This window comes from Meles meles, chromosome 5, assembly GCF_922984935.1.
Source record: "Meles meles chromosome 5, mMelMel3.1 paternal haplotype, whole genome shotgun sequence".
In the NCBI taxonomy this organism is placed as follows: Eukaryota; Metazoa; Chordata; class Mammalia; order Carnivora; family Mustelidae; genus Meles; species Meles meles.
The window spans coordinates 66,059,302-66,086,174 of record NC_060070.1 but is presented as its reverse complement, the minus strand read 5'-3'; the positions used below and the strand labels follow the sequence as shown (position 1 = coordinate 66,086,174).

Genomic DNA, 26,873 nt, shown 5'->3' with positions numbered 1-26,873 from the left:
CAAAGCCTCTGCAGTTTTCAGACCAAATATAACAGTGCCAAAGAGGCTCTTGGCACTTTATGTAAACCCAGATACTCTTCTTTGGTTAATATTGACAGAGATACAATTTCTGAAAGGTGATCCTTTCAGGAAATCAAAACGGAAAACCTGTATGGGAAAAGCCAGTCCTTCAAAGTTGGCACATCTTCGTTGATTAGGAAAACTCTTTGGAATCTGCCGTCGGTCTATAACCAATCAAGGACTCCTTGCCACCTTCATCCACAAGCAGATCCACTAACACATGCGGCTTGTCGTAACCAAAGGAGGTGGTAGTGTTTCTCAGCACTACAGACTCCTGTCCTTCAGTCTTTATTTCAGTCTTACTATTTGGAGGAAATTCAGAGTCAGATAAGAAGCTGTCGGATTCCACAACGCCACTATCGGAACCATTTCTGGAGTGATAGGAGTTTAAGGCGACGACACAGGGTTCAGACTGGTTACTATTTGAATGGACAGAACTTTCTCCCATTCCTGGGGTCAGAGGGCTACCAGGAGCCATGTCAGAAGTATTTTTTTCAGCGGTCACCACTTCAATTTCACTGGAAACGTCTTCTCGGTGTTCTGTTTTTCCTAGGCTTTCTTCAGTGGGCATACTTACAATTGTGGCTCTAGACAACTGGTCTTCCCAAACCATCTTCTCATTTTCTGGGACAATTGGCTGGTAGGTGATGGGTGATACACATTTTGGTTCAGACCTTGCCTCTGAAGAGGCACTTTTTACGACAGACACCTAAGGGAAGAGAAACCAACGATTAAAAATAATAAATTATTAATCTTAAGTGCATATCCTTAAAAAGATACTGTCTACAGGTAATTAATGGGCAATGAAATACACCACAAACAGGACATTTACAGTAACAATGTAATAGCATCTGGTGGTTGTCTTTTCTTGCTTTTTAATGAAAATATACTATATTAAGAGCAAGTTTTTTTAGAATTTTTAAAAAGCCATCCACCATCTAACTGGACTGTGTTGCTTTTTCTCCATTACCTCCACATGTATGCATGTCGCATTTGTAATGGGAGTACACCTACTTATATAGTTCACCATTTGCCTTCATAATTATAATTTTTATTAGAATTTTCACTGCCTCATACAATTTTATAGTGATGATTAAAGTAATTTCTCTAACAGTGCATACTGAAGTGTTTCTAATTTTTACTATTTCTAGAACATGTTGAAGTGAGTATCTTTACATATCTTTTCACTTAGGAAGTTTTTTTTAAAGAATAAATTCTTAAAAGTAGGATTACTGGGGCACCTGGGTGGCTCAGTGGATTAAGCCACTGCCTTCGGCTCGGGTCATGATCTCAGGGTCCTGGGATCGAGCCCCGCATCGGGCTCTCTGCTCCGCAGGGAGCCTGCTTCCCTCTCTCTCACTCTGCCTGTCTCTCTGCCTACTTGTGATCTCTCTCTGTCAAATAAATAAATAAAATCTTAAAAAAAAAAAAAAAAAAAAAAAGTAGGATTACTAAGTCAAAGGCTGTGGCACTATTTATGGTACTACTACACGCTATACCCATTGTATGTTTACCTTCCCACCAGGGCTGTATTACTTTTACCAGTATATACCAATTTTATTACTACTGGTACTACTGGATATTCAGGTTAATTTTTCCTTCTCTAGTGGGTATAGAATTGCATACTGCAAGGTTGGTTTGTGCTTACCTACTTACTTATCCTTAATTGGTAAGGACAAATACTACAATTCATACACGAGTTACCTACTACCGATAGTTCTTATTCACTTTACATAAAGGTGGTGTTTTCAAAACAAACTGAAATGTGTCCTTTACATGTTATAGGTATTATTCCTGTCCTATTTAATTCAAATAATTACCATTCTGTTATCTGTAGATGTTCTTTTCATCATACAAAGGCTTTTAGATGTTAGACATTAAAAAGGTCAAGCTTCTGGGGTGCCTGGGTGACTCAGTCAGTTAAGCATCCAACTCTTGATTTTGGCTCAGGTCATGATCTTGGGGTCTTGGGATTGAGCTAAGCATCAGGTTCTGCATTCAGTGGGGCATCTGCTTGAGGATTTCTCTCCCCCACCCTCTGCTCATGCCATCTCCTTCTCAAATACATAAATAAATCTTTTTAAAAAACATCAAACTTCTGGTCTCACTTGTGGCCATCTTTCCTTCTACACTCTAACCATAATGGTGTTTCTGTATTTTAGGATTTTCAAAAGCCACACTTTCTTGATGCTGGGATTTAGCACACACTGTTCCTTAATACCTCGATAAATGTCTGTCCCTCAGGACGCTCAGTATCACTGTCTCTGGAAGGGCCACAATGAAATCCCACCCTGCAATGGCGGACAAAGGCCTCATTGGCACAGATGAAAACCTCTATGTTTGAACACCGTACACCCACTGAATACTGATCTTCTTCTTCCACTAAACTTTAGCTTCTTAACAGACTTATCTAATTATGCTCTTGTTCTGTGCATAAAAAGTACATGATGTGTAGTAAAAATTATGTGGATTTGGACGTGTGGTAGATTGAGCGATCTATGACAGGTGACAGGTTGCTGAACATCATTCTACTTAAAAAAAAATTAAGAAAATTATCAAAAGGGTCCAAATAAATGCTTTAGTGTATATAATTAAAGAAAAATAATTAAATATGTTACCAAGGACTTGGGTAACATGATGCTTTCCTTCTTACATGGATTCATCTTCTTAGTGTAACAATATACAAATACCAGAATAAGTACTAGAAAAAGTAGGAGAATGGCAACAATTGGAATCCAAAGAGAATCTAAAAAAAGGGAAAAAACAGCAAGTTAGAATTAAGAGGAACACTGCTATATCCATGAAATAGTTATAAAGTCTTACTGCTGTTCTTTAATAGATTTGCCTATTGGGTAATTAATACGGTCAGAATTGCAAAGAACCCTTGCCACAGAAGTTGGGCAAGATGAAAAAAGCTTCTGTGCACCTGTCCTAGAAACTAAAAGGGCTCTTCCCAGCTCTGCAATTTCCTATCTTCTGCACCTACACGACACGAAGTGGCTAACATAGACTTTCATAATGACATCCTTAAAGCCTCCAACATAGGGTGTTTTCCTAGTTACACTTTTCTCTCCATTAAAAAGCAGAAGAGGGGCGCCTGGGTGGCTCAGTGGTTTAAGCCGCTGCCTTCAGCTCAGGTCATGATCTCAGGATCCTGGGATCGAGTCCCGCATCGGGCTCTCTGCTCGGCAGGGAGCCTGCTTCCCTCTCACTCTCTCTGCCTGCCTCTCTGCCTACTTGTGATCTCTCTCTGTCAAATAAATAAATAAATAATCTTAAAAAAAAAAAAAAAGGCAGAAGAAAGTTTAAAAAATCCATTTTTTCAGAAATAAATTCTGACAATGTTTATAACTCTTAAAATCATTTAATACTACTCCTCAGAATTTTGTTCAATTTTATATTTATTTCAAGACTCCAAATACTTGTAAAGAGAACCAGACATACACATAACGCACACAGACAGGAAAGCTGCAGGAATTACGTGCCTTTAAACGTAAACCAGAGATTGTAATTTAGAATAGGAAAGATCTGTTTCAGAGCACATATATCTATAATCACTACTGTGTGATTAATCACTATAGCTCTAATGTTGCTTTTTATTTTCAAAGCACAATCTTCAATATTCTATTTTCACAGTCCTCTCTTCCAAATTAATTAACACTACTCTATGTATCATGGTGGTGTTTAGCCTCCTTACTGGCATTTCATTACCTTTAATTTCTATTCCAAAGTTACTCTTTTGGAATAGTCACTCTGGAAATGATGACTAAATAAGTGTGTGTATAACAGCGATTACAGGATGTAGAAAAACATTAAGTTACTGCACAGTAAAGATACAATCACTTCCTCCCTAAGGCCAGCATCGTGATGAGAAGCTGGGCACGTGGGGACAGGGAATGCTGCTCCTGAGCCTCAGGACCGCCACCCCGTGGCCACAGAACCAGCCTGGTTTGTAATTCAGACTTGGAAGAAAAAAAAAAAATCTGGGGCATCTGCATTATTTCAAAGTTTACGTATTAACTAGGATTTTATTTTTTCAAAATAACACAATAGCAAGTTGGCATAAAATGCACTGCGTAATTTTAAGTCACAAACTATTTGAAACTCTCATGATGATAGCCTAAAAGTTATTAAGTTTTAGGCATTTGGTCTAATTCTTCAGCCTAGATTCCCATTCTTCCAGAAGATATTCGTAGGGATGCCTGGGTGGCTCAGTCAAAGCATCCACCTTCAACTCCGGTCATGATCCCAGTGTCCTGGGACTGAGTCCCAATCCCTACTCAGCGGGGAGCCTGCTTCTCCCCCTGCTTGCACACACTCTCTCTCTGGCAAATAAATAAAATCTTTAAAAAAAAAAAACAAAAACAAAAAAAAAGAAGATATCAGTATCATAAAGTTTTGGGAGGCATCTGGGGGGTCCAGTTGGTTAAAGATCTGACTCTTGATTTTAGCTCAGGTCACGATCTCAGAGTTAGGAGATAGAGCCCGGCTTCAGGCTCCATGCTCAGTGTGGAGTCCGCTTGAGATTCTATCTCCCTCTCCCACTGCCCCTCCCATTCATGCTCTCATCTCTCTCTCTCTAAAATAAATAAATAAATCTTCAAAATAAACAAAAATAAAATATATTATAAAAACAGCCTAATTGGAAAATATACCTATACACAGAGTTATCAAAGCATGCTATCACAGAGAAAATCATAAGTAATCTAGAAGTCCCAAACTGGGGAACATTAAATAGAATACAAATTCTACACAATGAAATAGTCTGCAGAGATTAAAAAACAATATTAATAAAGTATATGAATTAAAATGGAAAAATATTTTTAAATATAAACTTAAAGCAGTACATAAAATTTTATATAATATATAATACTATCATGGCTATGTAGAAAAAGAACAGAATGAGAAAAAAAAACACCAAATTATAACTAAATATTTGGATGACAAGACTACAGAAAATTTTGTTTTCTTTTAGACTGCTATATTTTATAAATTATCTACAATGAACATTTAAATTTCGTTAAGTGCCGAGAATAGGTCAAATTTTTGTTAAGGTGCCTGCCACTTGAAAATACCAGTTCTAAAGTTCTATCATATGTACGCACCCCCCCCCCCCCCACACACACACAAAGAAAAGATAATGAAATAAAAGTATTTTTAAGTGTTATAAAAATGACCCATAACCTATCAACATTTATTTTCAGATACTAATTTCCACTGTTTGTCCAGTTCACATCACACATGCCAATGAATATTTCCGCTATTCAGTTTTTAAACTCACCACCCTAACAGAGAACATTCTAATGGATACATAACATCTTGCTATACTGAAATAAGTTGCTTTATATCACTATGTGTAATCCTGAAATGCAGACATCTATACACGGAATTTTAGATATTATGTTTCTTTCTTTTCTGGGTCAAAAGGTCATCACACAGCTTTCCAAATTGGTTGGTTTTGATCTCTTAATGCCTGAGAAATGAGCTTATTTTTGCTTTTGGAATTCTTTGAGAAATGCAACCATTGAACATTTCTTTAAAGAACAGAGATTTACTGAAACTCCCTCTTTTTTTTAATTAGTCTAGTTCTGTTATCCTTCCCCATATTTAGGAAAAAACAGCAGAAACTTGCCTTCTATGTGGTTATCATCAGAAGTGGTAATACAAAGTTCCTCAGACATCTCAGTTTTAACAAACCAATCTTTTGAGACCCCTTGTGCTGAAATACAGTAGTCCGAACTCAGAGAGGACACCGGGATAACGAGGTGGCACTGAGTCTCATTGCAATCATCTTCATTCTCTACTAACATCGGATACGGACTCTGTATGGGAAAAACAACAACAATGAAAATGTATGGCTTCTTTTATTCTGCAAAAACAAAACCAGACCCCAAAAAGCACCATTTTTATCCTGATCAAACACCTGAAGGAAACCTATTGGTCAAAGCTGAACATGTCTGCAAACAGTGTTGATCAAATAAGAAGTCAATTTGTTATTTTAACACAGCATTATGCTACATATCCATTAAAATGTGCTTTGTAGGGGGGCACCTGGGTGGCTCCGTGGGTTAAGCCACTGCCTTCAGCTCAGGTGATCTCAGGGTCCTGGGATCGAGACCCACATCAGGTTCTCCACTCAGCGGGGAGCCTGCTTCCCCCTCTCTCTGCCTGCCTCTCGGTCTACTTGTGATCTCTCTCTCTCTGTCAAATAAATAAATAAAACCTTTTTAAAAAAATGTGCTTTATAGGGATTACAGATTTAAAAACTCAAATAGCAGGAATGTTCATTATTAGTTGTTAAAGCAACCAGTGGTCATTAGTCTTGTTCTAATAGTGCTAGAAACTTAGCTGATGAGAGATAAAAGCACCCATAGGAAGAATATGAAAGGGATTTTGCCAAGATCGTGGCATCTCCTAGTAGTAGTATACTGAAGGTACAGAGGCAGTCTCTGACAGTTTATCATTCATCCAACAAGCCAAAGGACGTGCATCCTCTGTGCCAGGGAGTGCCTGAACACGCCAAGGTAGGACAGTGGCGCCGGACCTGAAACAACGTTCCTTAGAGCAGAAAGAAATGTGAGCCACGAGTCCTGCAAGGGGGCTATTACATGGAACTAGGGATGATCAAACCACAGAGGTGCCAACAGTCTATGGTGTCAGAAAAGAATTCAAAGGGGAGATGAAATACCAGCTCAATAGAAGAATGAGCAGAAATTTGCCCAAGTTGAGAAGGTGGAGAGGACATTCTGGAAAACAGCATGGTACCCGCAGGGAACAAAGAACCAAAAGCAGTTCACTACAGCACAAATAAAACTTAGGTTGGAAAAAATAGGGAGAGAGGAAGCTGGAAAGGACACAAGCATCTAAATCACGACGGCCTGGTAGGCCATGCCATGGAAGGGAATTTAGATATGATTTTGTAGCTCATAGGGATTTGCGAAAGGATTTTAAGGAGCGAAGGAAGGGTAGATATGTACCTGACAAGGATGACTCTGCTAAGCATCCAGAGTGATGTTTTAAAATCTAAGTCAGATGTCACTCTTCCTGCTAAAATCCTTCCAGAGACCTAATGCCTTCATCAGCATAACGTCAAGTCTCTCCAGTGCCCCAAGAGATGTGGCCCTGGTGACCTCTAACCTCATCTGTGCCCGCACTCTGCCTAGTGTGCTTCTGCCAGATTCTTTGCCTAAAACACTCTCCCCATCTAGATCATGAATCTCACCTCCTAGCACCCTCCAGACCTGGCTCCAGTAACACCTTCCTTGCTCTGACCATATACTGAAGATCACTACTGGCCCAACACCAATGCCCATCCCCCCTCTCTGCTCTGTTTTTCTACATCCCACGAAGCACTGGAGCAGGGTCTGTACTGCTCACTGCTATCTGCTGGTCCCAGGGACACAAAGCGCACGCGCCTGACAAATACTATTTAATAAAGCAACGGCAGCACTGCGGAGAAGGGATGGATTAGAGTCATTCCAATCCAACTGTGGTCTGTATATCAGCACTAGAAGGCAAGTATATCCCCACAGCAGAACCACTAACTTTCTCTTCCAAAAACAAGGATTCCAATTACAGCTTCCTATTATTTTACATCACTACCCATGAGGAAGAAAATATTAAAATGATCTTCGTCTTACCAGTGGAGAAATAGGAATAAACAGGTTTAAAATGCTAAAATAGGGCCATGCTGTTAAATGAGGCCAAGGCAAAACTTAAATGTATTCACCTGTCCAGCATTAGTGATTAACTCCAACAGCAACTCCCCTTAACATTTATTTATGTGGTTTTTCTTACCAAAACCCAAGATGTGTAAGTCTTGCCTGAGAGTTCATAAGCATTTCACTTTAATTACACTACAGATAGAAACAACTTATGCTAGCAACAGAAAAAAAGAACAGAATAAAGGAAATAGAAACACCTACCTCACTTCCATTTATTCTTAAATACACAGTGTATATAAATATGTGACAATTACTTTCATCATATATGGGTATTGGCTCGCTTTCACTTATATTAGCTAAAGGGTGAAATATGTCAATGATGACTTGGTTTTCCATCTTTCTGATGCCCACTGCAGGTGGTCCAATGTTCCCTGTGGTGGCGGGAAGGGACACAAAAAAAGGAGAGTCAGCACTGCCCTGGAACTTTATAGTATGTTACACAAAACTGCCCAAATCAATGAGTTAACATACTCTTTCAGTTGTTCTAAAGCAGATCCATGTTTAAACGATTCCACAAAGATTCTAAATGTCCTTAATAAAGAAATATTAAGTTAATCTCAAGCAGGACGTATTTTTATCTAATAGAAGCTCTCCTTTAACAGCTTAAATGCACTTCTAGTGCTAAAAGTCAACAGTAGTGTCATGAATCCTGTTAAAAAACCTTGACATAACAGAAGCTCTATTAAGCTTTTTTCCTTTTTCCGTGGGTCTGCATATTAAAAAGAAAACCTATTCTCTAAAAAATGTTTCAGAAAAGGCATTTCAGTTACCTTTGAACACTCACTGAAACTCTCTATATCACCAGTGCTTACAGATGTCTGGCATGAAGGCTCTTAATGAAAGTTTGCTAAATACACTGAATTTTTATGGTGAAAATCAAAACTAGATATTCATTCATTCAACAAATATTTATTATGTGTCACTCATGCTTGAGACTTTGTTGGTGAACCGTTTCCCTATTCTTCACATTTTTTACTGCCCACTATGTGCCAGGCGGGTCTATTTTTATTTGCTAATTTACCCTCAGGGCTTGGCGTACTTCCAAGCACACAGTATGCCCTTGATAAATCTGTATGGGGAAAATCTGACATACAGATGATTCAGCTAACAGATGACAAAGGCATGAACTCTGGCATCAAACTATGTCAAGGGCAAGTAGAGGAAGGGTCTGGAGTAGGCACTATCTGAAGGGCAGGAGGAGAAGCCAGGCTGTGGTGGAAGAAACCACATGTGGAGGCTGAACAAGGAAGGAAGTGGAGGTGGACGGCAAGGAACAAGGCCTAGAACATGAGGGAGGAGTCAAGGGACTAACTGCTTCCTCACCCAGGAGTGAGGCTGTAAGAGCTACAAGGCAGGATTTCAGTTCACAGAAGAACTGGCCATGATGATTTTGGAGCCTGAGGTGATAACCAAGATCAGGTATACCGTAGGAATGCGCTCTTGGCAGGAGAAAGGGCTAAAAAATCACTGGGGTTGAAGAGATTATAGAAATCTAAAATTTGTTAATGTATTAAGCTGAGGCCTTGGGGACCAGGCAGAGGGTGGAAGAGGGAAAGTTGTCTTCAGTGCGCATAGCTCAGCAGCGAGTGATGGAGCTGGGGGGGAGGGGGCAGGGTGGGCAAGGGGAAGACTGGCACAGACTCCACCTAGGCAGCACCGATCTGTGCTTATAGGGAGTGGAATTGTAATCGTTTAGAAGGGGCAAAAGGGATGGGCACCTCATAGCCCTACTTTGTGAGGTTCAGCGAAAGAGTAAGACACAGACTCCCTAAATTCCTCTAAGGGTTTCTTGGGCACTGTGATAATTTTTAGTAAGTGCTAATAAAAGCAAACATATACAGAAGATATGTGTAGTATTTTCAAACTTAAAATTTCAAATTTAAAAGTTCTACTCACCTTGCTTACACAGAATAAATTCTTTTGACTCTACATAGGCTGATTCTTTTTGTCCAAACCTAGCTTTAATTCTGGCCCAGATAGAAAGTGATGGATCATTAATTACGGACAAGATATTACAAAAGTGCTGAGAGGTATTGCAGGCATCAATCCATATTGCTTCCCTAAAATGAAGAAGAATAAAGAAGCACAATGGTAACTTTTACTGTTAATATATAAACTTGAATCATCTCTGTCTCTGCTTCACTCTTCATTTACAGCATGGGACTGGTAGAAAGAGCTGCACAATAGGCTGGAGAAGCCAGACAAAGTAGGAAGTCCTTACTCTCGTTAGAAGTACTAGAATTTCCTTTACAATAAAGAGGCTCAATTCAAAATACAACACTTGAACAAAGTACATTCCCCATACACTTTTTAAAAATCTGATCTTTAAATAACTCTAGATTCTATTAACATAAGTAATCATTACTTGACTGCAGAATCTAACACATAGCAAAGACTCCTGACACTTGTCAGAAATATTTTGAAGATTTTATCTTTCTACTCAACAATACATTCACTATGGGAAGTAAGAGGACATCTTTTTTTTTTTTTTTTGAGATTTTGTTTTGAGAGAGAGAGAGAGTGAGGGTAGGAACAGTAGAAAAAGGACAAGCAAACTCCATGCTGAGCAAAGAGCCCAACGTGTGGCTGGATCCCAGGACCCTGAGACCACAACCTGAGCCGAAATTAAGAGTCAGATACCCAACCAACTGAACCATCCAGGCGCCTGGAATCATTACTTTTAATACAGAATTGTAAGCTTTATTTGTCATGCCTTTAAAAAAAAAAATCTCTAATTCCTGGGCCGCCTGGGTGGCTCAGTCAATTCAGCGTCTGACTCTTGATTTGGATGCAGGTCATGATCTCAGGGTCCTGGGATTGAGTCCTGTGTCCAGCTCCCTGCTCAGTGGGAAGTCTGCTAGAGAATTCTCTTTCTCTCCCCTTCCCTGGGTTACCACTCTCCCCCCACCCGCAAGCATACACATGTGCACTCTCTCTCAAATAAACAGATTTTTAAAAGTCTTAAAAGTTAGTGAGACTCCCCTACTTCAATTATGTCAGGAAGAAGAACTAAGAGGCAGAAAGTGCTCTGAAAATAATTAATTTGCCTCCTCAGCACTTCTGGAAATGTACAAGCAGTTTAAGAAGTCCTGCCACATGGGAAAAGAAAGATGATGGGAAAAAAACACAGAGTTATGGAAAGTAAAGAGACCTAGACAAAAACAGAATAAAAAAGATGAAAGAGTAGAACTTACCCATAGTTCTTTACCTGTACAGTAAAAACAGGGGTCTGTGGCATGGTTGGGTAGTCCCAATACAGGACAGTATTAAAGTTATAGGCCTTAATGTTAATATTGGTTGGTACTGGCACTGTAAGAAATTCAAAAAGTAAAATGGACAATTGTAAGAAACTATCATTAACATTAGAAAACCTTATAAAGAGCTATATTAGCCAAATATGTATTTTGAAGTAAAATCCACAAGACAAATAATATAATTATTTAAATTGAGATTTATAAAAGTTAATTTTATTGGAAAATGCATAGCATTCTTATTCATTTTGAATTCCTGAGACAACACTGAAGTATGAGGGAAATACAAATATAGTAGAGGCAATAAATTTCTTATTATGTTTTAGGAGTTTTTATAAATAAATGCACTCCCCATTGTAATAATAATTTTCAATTCATTTAATAAGCAAAATTTCCTATATATATATTTTTTAAGATTTATTTATTTATTTATTTGACAGACAGAGATCACAGGTAGACAGAGAGGCAGCCAGAAAGAGAGGAAGGGAAGCAGGCTCCCTGCTGAGCAGAGAGCCCGATGCGGGGCTTGATCCCAGGACCCTGGGATCATGACCTGAGCCGAAGGCAGAGGCTTTAACCCACTGAGCCACCCAGGGGTCCCCAGAATTTCCTATATTTGATACCACAGATTGCCTTGCAAGGCTAGAGGAGAACTGGCTACCCCAGGGATGGTCAGTTTCATTCTAAAATACCCTATAAGCTCATAGCCCTTTGCCTGGTTATCATCACACACCTTAGCACCTTTTCTGTAACACAGGAATAGAAAACTAACTTGCCTCCAGGAGCCATCCACCTTGTCAGTTTCATTAACATTTTGCTTTCTGGGGTGTGCAGGGCTTCTTACAAAACATAGTCAATATTCTTACCTTTGCTCTTTTAAACCATTTCAGAAAATGTCTATTGAGATGTGAGTCACATGAGCGTATAGGCAGAAGTCACTTTAACATCTATCTTGTAACTAGTTATTAAAAGTAGCCATTTATTCCCCTGCTCAGAGTAAAAGGTTGTTGTCCACCATCCCTTGGGAAACAATCACACACATACATCTCCCTTTCTCCTTTTCTCTTTCTCTCCCTCCTGTCCTCCCTTCCTTCCCTTCTTTATCAATGAACATGAAGATAAAGAGTTGGCAATATGACCTCAATTTTAAGATGATTCAATCCTACCTGAAAACCATTACACATTATTTACAATTACAGTTAAGATAAATGAATGAATGGCAATGCGGTCAGGTACAATGGCTTCCAAACATATCATCAGCCTCAAAAACTCTGACAGAGCCAAAAGTTTATCTATTTTTTTAAAGTTCCCCAGCACAGGACGCCTGGGTGGCTCAGCTGGTTAGGCTTCCGGCTCTTGATTTCAGCTCAGGTCATGATCTTTGGACTTCTTGGACTTCTTTGGACATGATCTTGGACTTCTGCGCTCAGCGGGGAGTCTGCTTGAGATTCTCTCTCTCCCTCTCAAATAAATGAATATTTTAAAAAATATATAAGTAAAAAATAAAAATCAAAGTTCCCCAGCTGATAATCATGATTACTTGGGGGTTATATAAACTGGAACTCTAATAAGAAAAATATTCCCTGGGTTGGACATTTAAAAATGTGCGTTCTTTCCTGGTTATACAACTAGTCACTTCAGATTTCCTAATTTGACACATGAGGTGTTAATTTCATATACCTAAGATATTTGCTTACTGTTGAAGGAAACACCTACTATATTTTTTCCCAAAGCAAAAATTCCAATTTTCAAACCCAAACTGGTACATTGTTTTAATTTATAATTATTTTATATTTGTATTATCTTTTTAAGGCAGAACACAGATCCATAATTACTTAGGTAAAAAATAGGGACTTGGCGACAATTATTCTACTGCCTTTTTCCTCCCCTTTCTAGTTACTTTTCTCCTTTATATCACTGGTTTTCAACAGGAGGAGATTTGTGCCTCGGAGGGGACATGTGGCACTGTCTGGAGACATTTTTGGTTCCCACAACTGGCTGGTAGTGGTAGGGTGCTGCTGGCATCTCAGAAGAGAAGCAAAGGTTGCTAAGTATTCCATAAATGTCCAGGATAGCTCTCCACATTTTGGCAGTCCAAAGTGCTAACAGCACTAAAGCTGAGGAACCCTGCTTCATACGTTCCTAACTTTAGAATGTTTTATTATTATTTAGGAGGAAAAACTAACTTAAAAACAGAATTTTTTTGATAAGCCAATATATTTCATGGCTTCCCCACATCAATAGCTTTGGTTACTACCCAACTATCTAACTTCTATAACCACCTACCAAAGAAATGTGAGGATTCATGCCAAAAGGTTGAGATTATGAAGCTGGGAGGATGTCTCACAGATTCAAACACTACACGCATATAATACTTTCTTTCTGCAGTCAGTGATCAGACACCTACAAGTTTTCTATTTATTCTTTCTGAAATAGCTGTTGGTACCTACCATCTTTAGTTCTCTAAGCAATTTCCTTCCAGGTGAGCCAAAAAGCACTGGTCTGGGCAGATTTAGCCCTAATTCTTCTCTTTTGGTTTTGGTAGAGCTCCCATGGCCTTACTTATCAAGGTATATTGGGGCCTCCTTTTTCTAGGTTTCTTTAGGTATGGTTTTGTATGGTTGTACCTCAAATTCATGAAATGACCTAGTCTCAAAGAGTTTATATCTGTGAGGAAGAAATACAAGCCCCCCTCCCCCACCAATTCCCTAGCTTCAAGTCAACATTAATATCAAATAACATTCACACAGGGGCATCTGTGGCTCAGTCAATAAAGTGTCTGCCTTTGGCTCAGGTCATGATATCAAAGTCCATGATACCAAAGTACCATGAGCCCCATGGCCCCCCTGCCCCATCCCCTGCTCACATCTGCTCGTGCATGCATGTTTCTCTCTCAAATAAATAAATCTTTATTAAAAAAATAATAATAGTCACAAAGATAAACATTATCTTCTACCAGATAAGAGAGGAAATCAATGCTAAGAAAACTCACAATGAATGTGAACTTCTCTCAAAAGTTATCTCTTAACTTCAACATCTTTTGCCTCTCTGGAGGGTGATTATTATTATTTTCAAACCTCCTGGCCCTGGTTCCTTTTTCTTAAACAATCCTTCTCTTGGTCACTCTTTCTAGCTCAGATCATGATCCCAGGGTCCAGGGATCAAGCCCTGTGTCGGGATCCCTGCTCAGTGGGGAGACTGTCTCTCCTCCTCTCTTACCTGCTATTCCTCCTGCTTGTGTGCACTCTCTAATAAATCAATTAAAAAAAAAAAAAAAAGGCAAGAAGAAACCACGTGGCAACCTCCCTCACCAGGCACATTCCTACTCTTCCTGTTACCAAAGGCAACAGTGTTGCTAAACTTTCTGCCTCTGGTAACCAGGACCTGCCTTCCTCCAGTTTCCAATAATGAGGAGTTCTTCAGTCTTATAAGTCTCTTTAAAAAAAAAAAAAAAAAAAAATTCCCAACAGGAGTGATGTTTTAACTGTATAGACTCAGGCTGAGATTCCTGTATTTGAGGAAAAGGCATATAGAATATTAAATAAAGTGCATTTACATTTAAGAAAAGTTTACTGAATCATGGTTCTAAAACCACAAAGCAGACTTGCACATTAGATTCGTTTTTAATGTGAATCAAAGGATGTTTCCCCTGGGTTGGACATTTAAAAATGTGGGTTCTTTCCTGGTTATACAACTAGTCACCTCAGATTTCCTAATTTTAAGATTCAGATTTCCTAATTTCCAAGTTTAAGTTAAAACTTGACCTGGTTAGACTAGAACTAGGGCTTAAATCACAGCTTTCAAAGTAATCAGAACAGGTCGTGGGAGGAGAAGGTCTCAGTGGATACTAACAGACTTTACCATTCTATTAAAGGAGAAACTTTGAATATATACACCAAAGGATGTAACCTGTGGTTTTAATCTTACCAGAAGAGAAACCATGTGGTTATTACACATCTGCCTTTGTCATTATTTGTCAAACTCGCAGGATAGATAAATTTCCTACTGTTTTAGAATTTTGTGACCTAAAGTTTAATTTGTTTTATATTCAAATTAAAATAATTAAGGTTTACAGCAAACTTCTATTCAAAATAAATTTACCTTATGTCAATAAAAATATATGTAGAAATAGCAAGAAAGAATTAGCTGTGGAGTTTAAGGAAAGATCCTACTAGAGTATCTCATCAAATAAAATAATCTTACAGATTTCTCCATCTCTTGAAAATGAACAGATAGTTTTCTGTAACTCACACTGTTTCAGCAATGAGTTCCGTTATTTGGTGCATGCTACCTAAAATAAACATTCACTGTTTTCAAATTGCTTCTCAGAATGTTTCTAGAACATAGCTGAGGTTTAACAAAACCAAACACAGTAAAGAACAATCAGTTTTTTGTAACACTCTACAATGCAGGGGGAGAAAAAGTAGAGTTCTGGTTACAACCAACTGTTTCCTCTTGATAAACTGGGAGAGACAGGATGCGGAAAAAAAAAAAAAGAGAGAGCAAGGAAGAGGACAAAAAAACTGATGAAGATCAGTATGTGAGATGAGGAAGCAGTGCCACAAGACAGGGCAATGGCGATGTCACAAAAGACCAGAAAACAGCCAGAAAGAACAGCTCTGTTGTAACTGCTGGGGAAGCAAGGAACCACGGACATCTCCAAATTTCTTCAGCATGGATGATGACCATGTGCTGCCGCACATACTCTGTCCTCCGCCCCATAACTACCAAAGGCACCTGTGCCTCTACTGGAAAAGGGACAGCCAAAGAACTTTTCCCTCAATTTTAATAAAATCACCTACAAAGACTGTATAAGATGGGTACATCTACCGAGGAGCAGAGCTCTGGGGTCTGGAGACACCAACCGACAATTTGCTTACCCACCTCTCTATGGGAAGGACAAGGCGAGAGGCATAAAGATGTTAACAATAAAGGGGCCAGCAATCGAACTGTTTGGGGGGACTCTAAGCCATCTGACACTACAGCTCAAAAACAAATGCTCCAAATTAAAGCACCCAGACCCTTTTGGGAATGAACAACTCCGAGAAAAGCTCTAACACCTTTCCCCTAGTGAAAGATGCAGGCAGGGCCATGGGTGTTTTTACAAAGGTTTCTTCTTCCATTGCAAACTAAGAAATGGCATGAGAAGTTCAGGGAAGAAAAGGGGGAAATACCAAACCAAGACTTCTGCAGTTTTTTTTTTCCAAATATATTTACGATCACAATCTACACCTCCTGAATGGTTTTATAGGATTGATAAAATGGCTATTTTTCTTAACGCCTTCTAAATTTTTCTCTTAGCAAGCTGCAGCGTCTTTTTTTCTTAACGCAGTGTTATTTTTCTTAACACTTTCTACATTTTTCTCTTAGCAAGCTGTAGTGTCTTCTAGACTTAAGATGAATAAAGACATTTTGAGAATTCTTGCACATATTTCAAATGTTTCAAATGTTCATGAAAGTTTTTTCACTGAAACACTTCAATATTTTGGGGCTTTGAATCATCCATCACATTTTGTGAGATGATACAAAAAGTCTACTTTGTACTTCTATATTTTCTTATACCTTTACAAGAGATTCAGAGTAAGGATTCAAATAATAAAATTACTATCATAAATAATGAAATAATAAAATTATTACTCTCCATAAAATAGTTCCTTAGCTGGGTCAAAACTGTTAATATGTCTGCTGTCTTCAGAATCTATTTGGATTTTATCACTCACTCTCTCTCCTAAATTGTGAAGCCCAGAATACAAGAGACATGAATGAAGTATTTTCCTTCCTCTTTTTTTAAAAAGTGGACATATCAAATAGTGTCTTATGTGGAATTTGTAACTAACTAAAAGCCCCCCAGATCTTTTACTCAAACCACCACCAAATTAGAGCTTATCCAATAAACATCTGCTTAGCCACTTTCTGACCTAAACTGTATGATTTTTATATGTGCTCCCATTAATTCATTTTATCTAGCTGGGTGTGCTTGGCATGCCAATAAACTCTAATTGGACCAGACCCACCTAGTCCCCAAGAGAAGTCTTTTCTCAAGACTAATTCCCATTTGGACTCAGTCACTGCAAGTTGAGAAATGGTTGAGAAATAGTAACTGAAAAACTAGAGTCTTTTTTAGTCTATGAAGAACAGGGAAAAGGTAGAACAAATTAGTTGCTGAACCAATTTTAAAATTTCTCATGCTGATTTGGATGAGCTTTTTTTTTTTTTTAAAGGCAACATAATCTCTCCTATACAACTACAACAATTTAATATTTTAAAATGTATTTGTTAAAATAAGTAACAGTGAATATCATTGAAAGGTAATCATTAATGTATAAAAATTTCTACAAGACAAGCAATATGATCCACACTGTTACACACTGTCTCAGTGAACCAACACAAACCATTCTACGAGGGAGGTGGTATTATTATACGTATCTTTACCAAGGAAAGAACAAGCCTTAGAGAGAAGCTATTTAAAAACCTGGCAATCTAAAAGGTTTTGTTGGTTTTTGTTAACCGACACAAAAAATGATACTTAGGCATCATTTTTGTGATAGTTTAACAAATAAGAAAATGACCTCCACATATTAATAGGAATTGGAAATGATTATTTCTGGATGACTTCACAAGCATCTAATTCAAGTAGTTTTGTCTGATTTATTAAGCTATCACAATTATATGATGACCACTGCAAAAATCTGAACAATGCAGTAAAGGAAATCAGTTCTTTGGAATGGACATGACTGAAATGGATATCAGCATTCTGATTACTATGCCTTGGAATAATCTAAAATAAGAAAATTACAAATAAACTGATTTCTTCCGGTTCAATTCTCATTCTGTTTCTCTGTCCAATTACAATGGAACCATAATTATTCATCCAGTTCATACAACAACTGCACTACTGCTGTATGCTGCCAAATTTTATGAGCGCTCTTTACAAGGGTTATATTTCTCTTTCTTAGGTTTTCCTCTATATAGAACTAAAATGAGGACCTTCCAAAGTCCATATGAATTATGGATCAGAAAAAAATGGAAAAAAAGAGAAAATGAAAAAGAAAATTATGATTAATAACCTGTTAAATAAATATAATTAAAATGTACTGTCTTAAGTATTTTGAATCTCTAAATAAAAAGAGAATCCAAATAAAATGATGAAAAGTTTAAGAACACTCAGAACATTTCCTTAAAGTCAGAAAAGAGACTTTCTCCACCTTATCAGTGGAGAAGGCAACTTAAGAGCTCCCCGTCTATGTGAAAAAGTACAGTGTGCTCTTGGGTACTACAAACACCCGGAGTGGAAGAGCAAACAGCAGAAGGCAGACACTGCTCCACTTAAAAATACATATACTACTTTTTACAAATATATATACTACTTTTATATATATACTATTTTTATAAAAATATATACACACTTTAAAAAATATTTATACTACTTTTGTAGAAGTAGTATAAAAGTAGTATATATATACTACTTTTCATCCAGGTGAAACTGGATGAAAAACGAAATACCTGAGTTTGTTTTCCCTATCCATTCACTAAGAAATACTAACAAAAGCCTATCACTGTAGCACAATACATTCCCAACCACTTGGATTTTGCAGAGACTATGTTCTTTTGCCTGCTTCCCTGTACCTATCAGGTTCCCTCATATAAGATGAACCATCAAGGGGCGCCTGGGTGGCTCAGTGGGTTAAAGCCTCTGCCTTCGGCTCAGGTCATGATCTCAGGGTCCTGGGATCGAGCCCCGCATCGGGCTCTCTGCTCCGCAGGGAGCCTGCTTCCTCCTCTCTCTCTGCCTGCCTCTCTGCCTGCTTGTGATTTCTCTCTGTCAAATAAATAAAAAAAAAAAAAAAAAAAAAAAAAAGATGAACCATCAAGCATACGTGAAACCCAACACGGTGAGAGTGAACACACTGAGTGCCTTTTAAATCTCAGGCACTAGTGAGACAAGGAAGCTAGCAAAGAGCCAGGTGTAGGTTGTGCTTGCGGGTTTTCAAACTAACTTTATATTTCAAACTAACTTTAAAAGCATAGGAAACACAACACAAACTAGAGAAATACACTGAAAAGCCTGGACAAATGTACTGAAAATTCGCACTTCTGTTTACAAAATGCCAGGAGTACAAGAGGCCATAGTAGATGTTCCCAGGAGAGCAGACAGACAATACTCCCAGAGCTGGCTTCAAGTATGTGCACACTGTGTAATCACAAGGGGCCCGACATTGTTCTAGATGCTGGGAATACAAAAATGGAAGGTACTGTTTCTGCTTTCAAGGATCATGATTATGTAGCTAACAGTTACTAAGTGCTAGGCACCACTGTTAACTTATCACATCTCATTTTCACGACTGGTATCTCCATTAATGGATGAGAAATCGAGGCACAAGGATGTCTACCCAGTTTGTAGAGAGGTCAGTGCTACTCAGTAGGGAGCCTAGCAGTTGGGCTCCAGAATTCAAGTTCTTAACCACTCTGCTGACGGACATTACCTAAAGCAAGTTAGTCATCTACAAGAGCAATTACCGTACAAGGGCAACTGTGATAAGAGCCTGGACTTTTGCACAGGCTTTTGCACAGGTAGGGGTACCTGGCTTAGGAGGACCCTGCCTGCACTTAGAAGGGCATGACACATGGTTTAATGCTCTACCTAAACCAGGAACCCGAGCCATCCTCTTCTCACATCCAATCACTAACTCCTGCTGACTCTGCCTTTTTTTTTTTTTTTAAAGATTATTTATTTATTTATTTGACAGAGATCACAAACAGGCAGAGAGGCAGGTAGAAAGAGAGAGAGGAGGAAGCAGGTTCCCTGCTGAGCAGAGAGCCCGATGCGATGCGGGGCTCCAGCCCAGATCCCTGAGATCATGACCTGAGCCGAAGGCAGAGGCTTTAACCCACTGAGCTACCCAGGCGCCCCTGACTGTTTTAAAAGTTCTTCAGACTGTCCTCTCTTCTGCATTTAAACTGCCATTTCCATCGACTCATCCCAACTTAAGCAGGGGCCTAACTGGCCTCCTTCCTTCAAGTCGATCCCCAAAGTACCGTGTAAGATGAACAGGCTTTCTAAATGGCCTAACTGATCCCACATAAAATCATTTCTTCTTCAAATAATCCACACCGCCCACCAACTAGAGCAAGGTATAGTGAGCATATTTATTTTACTGGCCTAGCACCTGTACTTCCTTCAGGAATATTTCTCTTCTGGGAACTCCCCTACTGCCACCCTTGCAACATGGTCCTTCCCCTGCAAGCTGGTGCCTGACCCAAGCAAGCAAATCAGAGCCTTCTCCTGGGATTTTGTTAAGATGGCAGAAGCTGCAAGGCGCAAAGCCCAAAAGCTGTCCACATCTATGATTCCTACCAAGTAGGAAAAGCTGTCCGCACTCCGAGTCAGTAATAAGAAATAGTTTTTGCACTTTTGAGTTACTGGTTCAGCTTTCACAGGCCCAGGAGGCATCTCTACTCTAACTCTTGCTTGGATTCTCTAAGTTAATAAATCCCCCAATTTGCCTAAATCAGCCAGTGCTATATTGCTCTCCTTTGTTGTCTGTTACACACGACAAGCACTCCATTTACTGGGTTCCTACCTCTCTACCTATTTTATCTCCCTTTATAGCCTCACACACATACTCTACAACGAAACCCTTAGTATTCCATTAATTCAACGTGCTGTTTCACAACTCTCTCTCTGTACACACACGTCTGTACCTCCAGCTCCACCTCTGGGGTTATCATCTTTCTCTGTGAAGTCCTTCCTGATTCCCCGGTCATACCCAGGTACCCCCTATCTTGCTCTTCTAGTAGCCTGGGCAAAAGTCCAGGCTCTTATCACAATGTACTGTAACTGCCCTTGTAGATGACTAACTTGCTCTAGGTAATGGCAGTCTACAGAGTGGTTAAGAACTTGGACTCTGGAACCCAAATGCCAGGCTTCCTACTGAATAGCTGTGACTTCTGTACAAACTGGACAGACCTCCTTGTGCCTCGATTTCTCATCCATAAATGGAGATATGGATTAGCACCTACTTTATATGGTTGTTGTGAAAACGAGATGTGATAAGGTAACAGTGGTGCCCAGCGCTTAATAACTACTGGCAATAGAATGATGACCCTGGAAAGCAGAAACTGAGTAACTCCCATTTTTGTATTCCCAACCTCTGGAACAATGTCTGTCCCAAGGAATGACTAATTATTTGTTTGCCTGCCTCTTAAGGAGCAAGCCAAAGGACAGGTGGATATGAATGCAGCACCCCTAACTGGAGCTCACGAAGGCGTAATACAGAGGTTGGACCCAGATTTTGCCAAGGGTGCAGAAGGCGGGGCCTCTGGCAACTGCTTACTGTGGATACTGAGCAGACACTCGAAAGACTGTGGGGTTTCCTATGATTTAAGTTTAACCCTCTTGCAGAAGAGATTCACTGATTTCACTGGAACTCCTAATCACCAGGACAACCGGACTTTGGAAAACATAATCCCTGCATTTATTTCCGGAGAAATCTCAGTGAGCAGGCAGAAATAACAGGCTCCGAGGAACTAAGCTAAAAGATGCACAGCCTGACAAATCTGCTGCAGAATGCAAGCACCGCACAGCGGCCAGACTTAGACGTAAGATGACCAACCACTGCCACTTAAGGATTCTCATAATGGGAGAAGAACAACTTCTCTCATAAGGATTTGGGGTTTACTCTGAGAATATTTAAGTCACGAGGGCTGGCCACACTGTCTAAATCCTGACCGAGAAACTCAATTAAAAATGGATTAAAAGAACTGGAAGACCAAGAGGCTGTTTTGTTTCGGCAACAACGGGAGAGGCGAGAGAAAGGGAACCGAAGCCCGCTGACCGCCGACGCCCGGAATGGCCTCCCCGGCGGCCGCCCACGCAGACGTCCCGGGGCGTCCGGGAACCCCGCTCGAGGTCCCGGGCCAAAGCGGACGCGACCCCGCAAGGCCGTGCTTCCAGACCCGGGCGACTCCCTCCCTCGTCCTATCCCCACCCGGCCGCCGCCCCGCCGCGAGCGACGTACCTGAAGGCAGTTCCAGATCCGCGGGGCTCACCTCAGCCCAGCTCCCGGCCTGCAAGACGAGGAGGAGCAGAAGTCGCAGAGCCATGCTGCCCTGCGGTGACTCGCGGAGCGACCCTGAGAGAATGCGGCGTCCAGCTTACAGCCGGAGCCTCGCGTCACTTCCGGACCAGCGGACCAGCGCTCCGACGGGAGGCTGGGCGTGCGCCTAGTGGCGGGGAGGTGGGGCGAGAGCCGTGAGGCGGGGCCAGGCGGGGAGGCGGGGCCAGAGCCGCGACCAGGGCGTGATCTCGGGGCTGGGGGCTGGAGGCTGGGAACCCAGATGTGAGCTGGAAAAGTGGATGTGGACTGCCAAACCCGGCGTGGCCTGGGAGGCGAGATCCGGACGGGAAGGCCAGGAGGGGCCGGGTCCAAGGGCTCACGGCGTTAAGGGCGTGAAAGTCTGTGATCGTGACAAGGCTCACAGGTTATGAGGAACTTGGATCCAAAGGTTAGGTTCTTTCGATGGGGCACCACCTTCCGTGGTGATTCTTCCTGTGTTCTGGGGTTGCAGAACTTTTCTTGAAGCCACAACCGAGCCACGATCCTTACTTTAACCCTGTTCGACTTTGTCATCAAGGCCTCTGGAAGCCTGAGAGTTTAGAACAGGAAGAGTCCTCAATGCCTTCTCTAATCCCTGCATTTGTATTTGCGGAAACTGAAACTTCAGTGGTGAAACGGTTTGTGTAGCCTTCCACAGCCTACATCGAACTGGCTTGGCCAAGAAGTACTTCATCCTTGGAGGAAAAGCAACTTGTGTTATCTTTTTAGCAACTAAATATCACGAAGCGATTTATTAAGAACGTCCTCCTTCCGGGCGCCTGGGTGGCTCAGTGGGTTAAGCCGCTGCCTTTGGCTCAGGTCATGATCTCAGGGTCCTGGGATCAAGCCCCGCATAGGGCTCTCTGCTGGGCAGGGAGCCTGCTTCCCCCTCCTCTCTGCCTGCCTCTCTGCCTACTTGTGATCTCTCTCTCTCTCTGTCAAAAAATAAATAAAATCTTTAAAAAAAAAGAAACAAATAAACAAACAAACAAAAAAAAAAAACGTCCTCCTTCCTCCCTGACCATATTAACTCTGCACTTCTCTCATTTCTCTTCAGCCAAATGGCCTTTGCCTTCCTAGGGCACTCTAGGCTGTGCTCAGATACGTATATGGCTAACTACCTCAGCTGTTTCAGGTATCTTGTTATCATGGCTCTGCAGAAATTTAGAATCCCAACCCAGCTTCTCACCTTACCTTACCCTGTCCTACTATTTTTTCATGGCACTTTCCTTCCCCCACATGCTCTGTTACAGGCCTGTCAATGTTTATTTTCTCCTCCTTCTGGAATGTAAGCTCCATCACCCTGAAATCTTTGGCACTTGGTCGGCACTCGTTGAACAAAAGAATGCATGACTGCGCTAGCATTAAGCAAAATTTTAGGGGGAAAAATTCAAGATGCTGTACATTCTAGAAAGGAATTATTAAAAGGAACATTTTATTTATATTAATAAATCTCTTAGCTCAGTACTTCTGAAACTTCAATGAGCATACGCACCACTTGAGGATCTTGTTAAAATGCAGACTCTAACTTAATTGGTCTGATACAGTTGGGCCTTGAGCCCCTGCATTTGTAATGATATACAGAGAATGCCAGTGCCATTGGCTCTAAGACCACGCTTTGAATAGGGATGCTTTACCTCTATGTAGATCAAAGTTACGGGAATACGATGGTATTTATGATGCTCACTGTCTTAGTCTGTTTAGGCTGCTTTAACAAAATACCACAGACTGAGTAGCTTATAAGCAACAGAATTTCACTTCTCAAATTCTGGAGGCTTGATGTCAAAGATCAAAGTGCCAGCATTATCAGGTGACAGCTGTCTTCCGGGGGGGGGGGAGACTTCTAGTTGTCTCTCACATGATGGGAGAGGGAATGAGCTCTTTGGAGCCTCTTTTATAAGCGCATTAATCCCATTCATGAGGTTTCTCTCAGGACTCAAGCATTTCCTAAACGCCACATTTCCTAATCCCATCCCCTTTGGGAGTTAGAATTTCAACATATGAATTTTGGGGGGACACAAATATTCAAACAATAGCACTCACTATATGAAAGACACCTAGTCATTGCAAGAATGTGAGGATGAATAAGAACTGATCTTTGCTGGAGTAGGACAGAACATGATATTCAATTCAGTTCAGGAAGTATTTTTTAGTAGCTATCATGGGTTGGGTTACTCATGAAGTAGACTCTGCAGATGGAGATTAGCATGTAGGACATGCTGTTGTGCGCTCTTAGGATCAACCTCTGTGAAAGAAAGGTTGAGCAGAGGGAGACTCTGATCTGTGATGTCATCCTAACAAAGGCTTCAGCTGGTATGTGTTCTGAAGTGTGTAAACCTGGCGATTCACAGACCTGTACCCCTGGGGCCAATAACACATTATATGTTAATTTTTAAAAAGGGCTTCAGCTGTCCCCTTGGAACTGGGATAAACTTTTAGAGGTATCATGAGATGATGTAAGTGGCTGGCCCTTCAATTCCCAACACTGATTGGTTATTGGATACAAAAAACCCCTGTAAGGGGACATGATTTGGGCTTGTCCATTTCTTTAACTGAGGCATTATCCAAATAATGCTGAGAATAAGGGTTTTTGTTTTTTTTCCCAGCAGTACTCCTAACAACAAAGAGTGGATGGGGCTTAATCTTCTGTTCTTTAAGGGTATTATGGGCAGAACTTCACAATCAGCATTCACAATAGTACCTGTCCTTCTGAGGCACATTGCTAGTCACTTGGAGACTAATGATGTCTATTAATTTACTAAATATTATTGAGTGTCACTATGTATATATAACCCTGTTATACATTGAGATAAAGAGCTAAGTAAGACAGGTATGGCCCCTGTCTCCCTGGTGCTTATAGTCTATAAGGGATTAAACAAGCCTTCATCAAACTATTACATAAATAAATACTGAAATTGTGGTGATCCTCATCAAGGAGAACAATGGATTTATAAGAGAATAAACTGAAATTTAGTCTCAGTTTTAAGGAAATTCTTTCTTAAGGCAGTTATAATTATGCCATGACCTGAAGGATAAGAAGCAATTAGTCTAGACAAAATTGAGAGATTGGTGCTCACAAATTAGTAATATTAGTGAATAATTAGTATGGTAGGAGGATGATCAATAAAATATACTTTAGACTCCAATATACAAATCTTATATAGCCATACAGAAGGCAAATGAGCAGTGCCAGTTGCCTTGGTAAAAAATCTTGTGCCTAAGGGCTGGAGGATATCCCAGTATATAGTGGTTTCTTTATATCCTCTGGTGAGTTTTTAAATCCAAACCAAACCAAAGCAAACAATAAACAATGTAGAATAAGAGATGGATAATCCTGAAGCTAAGTAAAAGCTGAAGTGCCACTCGGAGCTAAGGCTGCATTTTGTAGGCTATACTCAACACAGTAAACTAATAGGACAAATAAAATAACAAGATATTAGACTATGATCTAATGAGAACAGAGACTGTGTGTGTAGTACAAACTATGCACTTTTGGCTCCTGGCTCTGTGTATTTCCTTCCCTTTTTCTCTAGAGCAAAAATGCCTGCTCATTTTCCTTTAAAGGCAGCAGGCTGAAAATTTTGTGGCTAAAGGATTTAGTTCTGAATTCTAATTATTCTATAAATTATAGCTCATGCTCCCCTACCCTCTCACACTTTACCCATGCTTCTACATTGCCCCTTACTTACATTTTCACCATAGCACTTATTACCACCTAAATATATAAGTAGTGAAATTCTGCTAATTGTTACCAAAGAGAGCAGTGGGGTTATTGGAGTATAAGTTCTTTCTCTCTTCCACTAGGAAGTAAACTCCTTATATTCTTCTCTCCCATATCCCCTGTACCTAGATAAGTACCTATCATTACATCAATATTTATTGAATAAACGTATGAATGAACCAAGCAAGCTTGTGATTAGATGGGGGATTGTGGCAGGAACAGTTAAATTTATGGTTGATTAAGCTATAATTGGGTCACTGATGAGAATTGAGACATTTGTATATCATACAGGTACCAGAGGACAATTAGTTCTTGCCCTTCATACAGCCCTCTTCCAAGGAAAGCTGTCATGCTGACATCTGATCATATCATATCATCATATCATCTGATCATATACCTCTGACTCAAAGACAGTTATCCATCAACTGCAAAGTCTTTTAGCAGATAGCTTTTCCCAGAGCGTTGCCTAAGGTAGATGCCACATGCAAGATGTTGACTGTGGCAGACCCTGTTCACTACTGGACTGCTAATAACCTTGCTCAATATCCTTCTGCCTTGCTTCCTTCCCATGATAGAGACTGTTAAAGCTCAATACTCACTTTCCCAAACTTCCTGGCAGCTACATGTCATCAGATGACACAGTTCTGGTCAATAAGACTTAAGCAGAAGTGTGTGCGTGTGTGTGTGTGAGCTAGCTTGTGATAGATGCAATGGGAAAACTTGCTAGACTTGACCCTCCCCCAATCTTCTTGCCTTGAATGTAGACACATGATACAGCAGTCACCTTGCAACCATGAGGCAACACGACTGAAGATAAGAAGCCAACAGCAAAAAAAGGAAGAATAGAAAGATTGAAAGCTTGAGGAGTCTATGCAATCATTGAGCAGCTGAACCAATGTCTGCAACCACCTACCTCTGGACTCTTGTTATAAGAGAAAATTGAAGTCCTCTTGATTTAGGCTACTTCCAGTCTGGCTTTCTGTTAATTGACATGAAATTTTCTCTCAATCTCTGTCAGGTC

General features: G+C 40.2%; 1 protein-coding gene across 1 annotated transcript; it reads right to left on the bottom strand.

The window, feature by feature from the left end:
- IFNGR1 (interferon gamma receptor 1) lies at positions 1-22,969 on the bottom strand. Its single transcript, XM_046005951.1, has 7 exons — positions 22,054-22,969; positions 10,979-11,093; positions 9,681-9,844; positions 7,986-8,155; positions 5,693-5,882; positions 2,679-2,806; positions 1-769 (listed from the first exon to the last, which is right to left on the bottom strand). The coding sequence occupies exons 1-7, from the start codon at positions 22,136-22,138 to the stop codon at positions 194-196; spliced, it is 1,428 nt and encodes a 475-aa protein (XP_045861907.1). The 5' UTR covers positions 22,139-22,969; the 3' UTR covers positions 1-193.
- Positions 22,970-26,873: the final 3,904 nt, after the last annotated feature.

Coding starts and splice junctions, on each gene's coding strand:
- IFNGR1 (XM_046005951.1), bottom strand. CDS start 22,138: ATGGCTCTGCGACTTCTGCTCCTCCTCGTCTTGCAGGCCGGGAGCTGG. Junction 5,883..7,985: donor TAAGAATAAATGGAAGTGAG/GTAGGTGTTTCT, acceptor TTTCCCATACAG/AGTCCGTATCCGATGTTAGT. Junction 2,807..5,692: donor TGATGATAACCACATAGAAG/GCAAGTTTCTGC, acceptor CCCTTTTTTTAG/ATTCTCTTTGGATTCCAATT.